Here is a 6761-nt window from a genome sequence, read left to right on the forward strand (position 1 = left end):
TTCGAATGGCATGATCATGACAATCAGACAATCCTCTGAGCTCCATCAGTACTCAGAGCTCAGGTAATGCCAATAAATGAGGGGCTTAGGTTGGAAAGGAAGTTCTGCAAAATAGAGAGACAAAAACATTTTAACATCTTATTTTTGCTGCTGTCTTCTGACACTTTTCTTCCTTTAGGACTTCATATTCATATGTAAGTTTCTAACTTGGATATGCGGACAATGGCCATAGCTCTTGGATGGAAAACATCAGAGTCTAACCAGGATCCAAATCATATATTCCAGATGTAGTGATCCAGAATGAATTTATAGGGCTCACATCTGCGAGAGTAGTTGCATAAGATCAAATGGTCGCTGAACCTGCGTTGACTCACTTTGACGTTTTGGCATATCTGAGCTTGATAAAAACATTACTGGTGATTGTTGCTATAGAGGTAAAATTATCATCTGGACCCTATCACTCTGCATCAACACAATCCTTGAGAGATGCGATGAGGTCGACGCCCACCTCTTTTTATGCTGGAGCTGCTTAGAAAAGACCACACTGCTTAAGGTTTTCTTTGATGATGATGTCTGTCACAGCATTGAACACAATCTCGACGTTCCTGGTGTCTGTGGCACAAGTCATATGGCAGTAGATTTCTTTGACGCCCTTCTTCATGTTCAATTCCAAGAACTGTGACTTGATGTAGGCCCCGGCGTCATCATACGTATTGGGCCCTGTTAAGAAAAAACACTCACTAGAACGAGATTTGATTTTGAACTTACGTTTTCAACTCATTATTTTTATTCACACGTGCATCAAAAAAAAATGTTTCTCTGTTTTCTGGTACCGGTATTCTAGTGCCTTCTATTCACCCAAAGCAACACCGTCCACACGCTCACGCGCTTCCTGTCGTAGCACATAGAGCGCTGCAGGTTCAGGTCATGAAAGAGTTAAGAAGGGACAGCCTCACCATCATAGTCTGGGAAGCAGATACTCAGATGGACCTTCTTGATCTTCTCTTCAAATAGATCCTTCTTGTTGAGGAAAAGCACGATGGACGTCAGTGCAAAGAACCTGTGGTTGCAGATGCTGTTGAATAGGTGGAGGGACTCGTGCATTCGGTTCTGAAAGGGCCAGGCATCAACTTTGTTAATTAATGGACAGAGTTTTTCCATTTCTGACTCATGCTTAGCATTGCAACTCACCACTTCATCATCCTCTACCAGCACCATGTCGTAGGCACTGAGAGCTCCACAGAAGATGATGCAGGTCACACCTTCGAAACAATGGATCCACTTCTTTCTCTCTGACCTCTGGCCACCCACATCGAACATCCTGTCCGCCACAGAGAAGGTCACAGCAGCGATGAGTCACTTCTCCGAACCCTAACCCTGAACTGTAATACTTCTTTCTGGCTGTTGTCACACAGTGGTTCCTGTATGACAAACCTGAAGTGCAGCTCTTTGCAGGAGAATTGCTCTTCGATGATACCGGTTGTCTTGACTCGAGATCGCAGCACATCCTGCTCAGTAGGGAGGTAGTCTGGTTTGCAGATTCTGTCCATTTCATTGAGGTAGCTGATGGTGACAGAACAAATAGTACAATAATCAGGCTTTAGATATGAGACTACCTATCAACTATTTTACATGCTATCCAGTTGTGGAAATGGACTCACTAGCCAGCAGAGTCATTCAGTTGGTATTCGGCAGCTCTATCAAAGCCAGCCTGCACACCAGAGTCTTTCCACAGCTTCTTGATGACGTCAGCCAGCTCGTTAGGCATCGTGCCTTCTTCAATGGAGTCTGACAAGTTCTGCAGTTTCTGTGCATCCTCCTGTGGTTTCATTCAGAAAACCCAAACACCCATTAGCTTTTTATGTCAGTGAAGTACAGCTCAAGTTTAGCATGTCTGATGTGTGTGCATTCAAGTGACATATGAGACCTGTGCAGACGGTGAGCCAAAATCAACGGAGAGCATTTCCATGCCTCTGATGATAGCCAGAGCAGACTGCAGGATATTGCCAAAGATGATCGTTCGAAACTCCAATTGTTCCTCTTTTGTGTAACCGCCTTGATGAAGAATCCTGTGCACAAGTAAAAGAAAAATGTTTAGTTGAGAGAAATGCTTGCAAAAATATATATTAATATTTTACCCTTTGTTCAATTTAATGACATTAAAAATATAATAATCTTGCTAGTAAATGCTGTATTCAGATTTCCGCGCATGCTTGAGGTCAAGTTCAGATACTGTGGCGTTATTTACTGGTAGTCGTGCTCACAGCGCCACCCTGTGGTGTCTTTCTGAGACTGACTGCTCAATGCTCGTGCTGACAAATGAGCTTAAACCAATGACTTCCCTGTTGACCTTTTGTAAAAGGCTTTACTGCAAGTGGAGGAGACAGAGATGAGGAAATGTTGACCTGCTGACTGCATGCATTACCGTTCAAACAAAAAAAGCACCCATCTTTCCAGTGATCTGCTGAGGGTGACAGCAAAATAATCATTTATTCCAATACTTACTTCATTTGTTTTACGATGGTGCTTTTTCCTGACTCACCAGCACCTAGAAGAGAACAAACAGTGATGGTCAGAACTCAAACACTGTAAAGCTGCTGTGTTTCTCTTTGACATACCACAGAGTGGGGCCAGCCAAAGAATGTGCTAAAATGATGGGATCACTTTAAAGGAACAGTTCGGCCAAAACAGAAACAAATACGGCTCTTTTTCGACCTCAAGTTCTTCCTATCGGTTTCATATGTTTCACTTCTTGAGCACAGAAAGAAGAAATGTTGCAGAAGCGATGCATGGTAGATATATATATAAAAAAACAACCTGCAAGACAAGGCTGTCTGAAGTTATTCCTGACAGCGTCAGACAGTTATAATGGTTTCACAGGCGACACTAAACTGACTAAACATTCTGCAGCCTCATAAACTTCATGGAACAGAACCTAAACACAGAAAACAACTGGGATATTTTTGTTGCATTGTAATTCATAAAATGTGTTTTTTGCATTCGTAAACATTCACATTTGATTTTTTTTTAGCACCTCCTGCTTTAAAACTTTCTCCTGAGCTCTAGAGTGTCGGCAGACGTCGCCAAACTAAAACTCATAATATGGACAGTCGGACGTAAGAGGAGTTTGAGGAGCAGATTTACGAATGAAACCTAACCTTTATGTATGAGTGTTGCACATACGTACAGTATATCCAATTTAAGTGTCACTATTTAAATGGAAATTTGCTGTTAGATCTTGACCCTCAAGTAATTTACCATGTCAGCGTCAGGAAGAGGATGTAGGTTTTCCCCTGCTAGTGGTCATTAGTGGGTCAGAACAATTTGAGATTTGTAATTTGAGATTGTAAAAGTGACAAATTTGATAACTTTTTCTATTTCTTTTTTTTTTTTTAATGACGAACAAACTGTAGAGAAACTGTCCTCTGAACCTCCTCAGTTAATCGGAACAGGTAACTGCTCTGATTTGATCAAGCCTTAAACAAGCAAACTGGGCAGGCTGTTAATCATAACTTATTTATTTTGTAGTTCTCTGGAACAATATATCATCCTGACCGTTACTTTTATGTAGTACAGAACTTCAAGGACCTTTCACTAATGTTGATTGTCATTATTTTAGCGGGATTTGCACACAAGAGGCTACCGAGTGACCTCGATCACAAACAAGCGAAATAAAAGCTTGCAGAGTTTTAGGTGACGTCCCCTGAAGCCTACCAGACAACACTCTTCTCATCAGCACCAATTCAAAGCTCATTGTCTGATCGTTGATGCTGCGCTGCAGGAAAAGCAGCTCCTCTGCAGGAGGGAGTAGATATTACATCCCTAGAGGTCTGTGCTCTGCAAAGATTGAATAGCTACAATAATTCACTCATCGTTCTTTACCCGACTTTCATTTAGAAATGTCTGGATTTAGCAAAACTGTCATGATAAATATTTGAATGCTTTTGGTTTGGTGTTCAGATCGTCACAAGATCTTCAACAGCGTTTTGACACTGCAAACGTTTCTTCGATGCTTAGATGTGAGTTGAGGGATCAGCAAAGACCAAGTGGATCTGCGCTAAACCAGTTAGCTAAGCGGATTGACATATAGATTTATTTAGCCCAAAGGCTATGATTATTTTAAGCACCAAAGTCCTTCCTTAGATATGAGAAGTCATCCTTGTTCGAAGATGCTGCCAAAAAATGTTAGCATCATGTCATTAATTGGAAACATACATAATATTATTACCATTTGGGATTATTGTACTTTAAAATAAGTGCAAATATATATTTTTTAATTTGAAGTAGAAGCATTTTTAGCTTCTCAGCCCCATGTTAAGTTGGAATCCTGTACATCTATCTCTCATTACTCCCTCATGCCCTCTCAGCTTAGCGGAAGCTTAAGCAGTCCCTTTGCCTTTTTTGAAATAAACTGATGAAGGATATTCTCATGAAATGGGTCGTCTCCTTCCCTCTTCAGCCCTGTAAGAGCTTCAACATTAAGAAGCAGCGAGCGGATGTGTCTGAGCAGTTTACCACATTCCAGACGGCTGGTGTCCAAGATTAGAAGAATATGCTGCAAATGATGAGTTAGTAACCTTAGAGACACAAGTATCATTAAATCGTGTGCGCTCAGGCTATGAATACAATGAAATCAACTCTTATTCTATAACACGGAGCCAGCTGAGTGAACCTTTTCTCTAAGCATACAAATTTTCCTCTGTGAATGTTGAGAATGTTGCATCTACGTGTTATAATAGTCCTAATCCTTGCACCTCTACTGGTTTTTCCTCTCACAGACATAGAACGTTAACATTTTGGAGTGAATCTCGTTGAAGGCTTTTGAAACCTGTCAGTCAGAGACATTTGCATCACCTGCAGTCCGGGGCAGCTCGTCGCCAGTTTAGCGTGACCGACTATTCGTGAGTCCACTTACCAAGCAGTAATAGCTTGACTGTTTTAGCGTCCTTATCAGCATCTTCTTGGAGCTGTTTCTCCAACTCCTTAGACTTTTTGTCCTCTGCACTTGCTCCAGCACCCATTTCTTCCTCTGCTAACTCAAGATCCTCAAGGAAGGAAATTTTGACGGTTCAGTGTGAGTCGCTACAGAGAACTGGGTGCAACACTAATCGTGTTGAAAGGTAATTTCCTGGCAGAAGGAGCTCGAGAGGGAGGTGCTTGGTCCTTCCTGGCCGACTCTTTCAGTAGACGTTGAGATGCGACCCTCTCAAAGATCAAATCAATTCAGCAGCTCTGTTAGGCAGAGATCCACCTGCTAATTCCCTCTGCTTAAACCCCCGACTTAGGAGGTGCTGCTTCCTGATTGGCCAACCAATCCAATTAGTATAATGCTGGCTATAGTGAATGATGTAGAAACAGTGAGAATCAGTTTTGAAGTGTGGGGATGAATTGATTTGATTGGAAACACAGAGTCTGATGTCTGATGTACACAGAGAGGAAACACAAGTCACTCCTGAAGCCATGGCTCGATAAAACTATATATATTGCACTTCCTTGCCATCACATCAGCCGTTGCAACACATCGACTAAATGACTGCGGTTGGAATGTCCATTTAAATTACAGTGCATATGCTCTTGCCATCCACGCTTTATTTCCTGCCTCAACTCTTGACTTCTGCGTTGGTCACATGTGCGAGACGGGAGGCATTAGTCTCTCGTAAACTTCTTACAGATAAGATGTTTAAATCCCAGGTGGTGCGGCGCCTTCTAAATAAAGCAACGGCCACTGCACTTTGCCATTTGGTAAAGTTCTCAAAGTGATTTTTGTGACCCAAATGTTTTCATCAAATGACATTATCAGTACTCAGAACTATGAATGTTTTCAATGAGCCAGAGGAAATGCTGCCAGACACTCATGCGCAGATACTGTGTTCTGGCAGGGCTGCAGCTGATCCCTGAGCAGGTCAATCCTGTGTGGTTGGAGGTCAGCGGACCTTCTTAGCCATCACTCTTATGCTGCCGTCCTAATCATGCTATATCAAAGCTCACCAGTCGAGGTTGCGAGATAAATAGTTTGATTAACAATTCATTCATTCACTAAATAACATGTAATGATGGCTGTGATTGCTCCTCCCTAAACCAGGTTGCAACTATTGGATATTTAATAGATCACTGGAAGCTTTGCACATATTGTTTCCTCATGATCAAAACCATCTCTGCATGTCTCTTGGTGGAGGAGCAGAACTTGCGTCTGTCCTTCAGCCAGACAAACAGTTCGCGTTGCAGTTCAGTGACGTCAGGGTGAAAGAGGCTCAGCTCTGCATCTAATGGGCTCACAGGTGGGGATCTCTCAAAAAGAAAGGTGTGGCATGAGTGACGGAGAAAGCGTGGAAAAAAAACTGATTTAAGGAGGTGTCATGGCAGCTTTAAAGACCTAACCCTCCTCCTTTTGTCAATTATAATTAGCAGCGCTGTTGCCTCACAGCTAGAATATCAAGCTTGTGGCCTTTCTGGGAGGAGTCTGCATGTTCTACCCGTGTCTGCTTGGGTTCTCTCCGGGTTCTCCAGTTTCATCCCACCTCCAAAAACATGCAACTTAGGTGAATTGGTTACCCTAAATTGCCCGTAGGTGTGAATATGTGTGACTGATTGTTTGCCCTGCCATGAACTGGTGGCTTGTCCAGGGTGTAACCCCGCCTCTCACCCATAGACCGCTGGGATAGGCTCCAGCACGACCCCCGACCCAGTAACGGATACAGCGGTTAAGAAAATGAATGAATGAATGAATGAATGAAACAACATTTTAATTGTAGCATAGGTTT

The 6761-nt window shown here is 42.5% G+C and overlaps 1 protein-coding gene across 1 annotated transcript; it reads right to left on the reverse strand.

Moving 5' to 3' along the window:
• Positions 1–529: 529 nt before the first annotated feature.
• gnat2 (guanine nucleotide binding protein (G protein), alpha transducing activity polypeptide 2) lies at positions 530–5021 on the reverse strand. Its single transcript, XM_068745059.1, has 8 exons — positions 4916–5021; positions 2506–2548; positions 1928–2069; positions 1662–1819; positions 1435–1563; positions 1192–1321; positions 957–1110; positions 530–720 (listed from the first exon to the last, which is right to left on the reverse strand). Exons 1-8 carry the CDS (start codon positions 5019–5021, stop codon positions 530–532), a joined length of 1053 nt encoding a protein of 350 aa, XP_068601160.1.
• Between the last annotated feature and the right edge of the window lie 1740 nt (positions 5022–6761).

This window comes from Brachionichthys hirsutus, chromosome 2 (assembly GCF_040956055.1).
Source record: "Brachionichthys hirsutus isolate HB-005 chromosome 2, CSIRO-AGI_Bhir_v1, whole genome shotgun sequence".
NCBI lineage: Eukaryota > Metazoa > Chordata > Actinopteri > Lophiiformes > Brachionichthyidae > Brachionichthys > Brachionichthys hirsutus.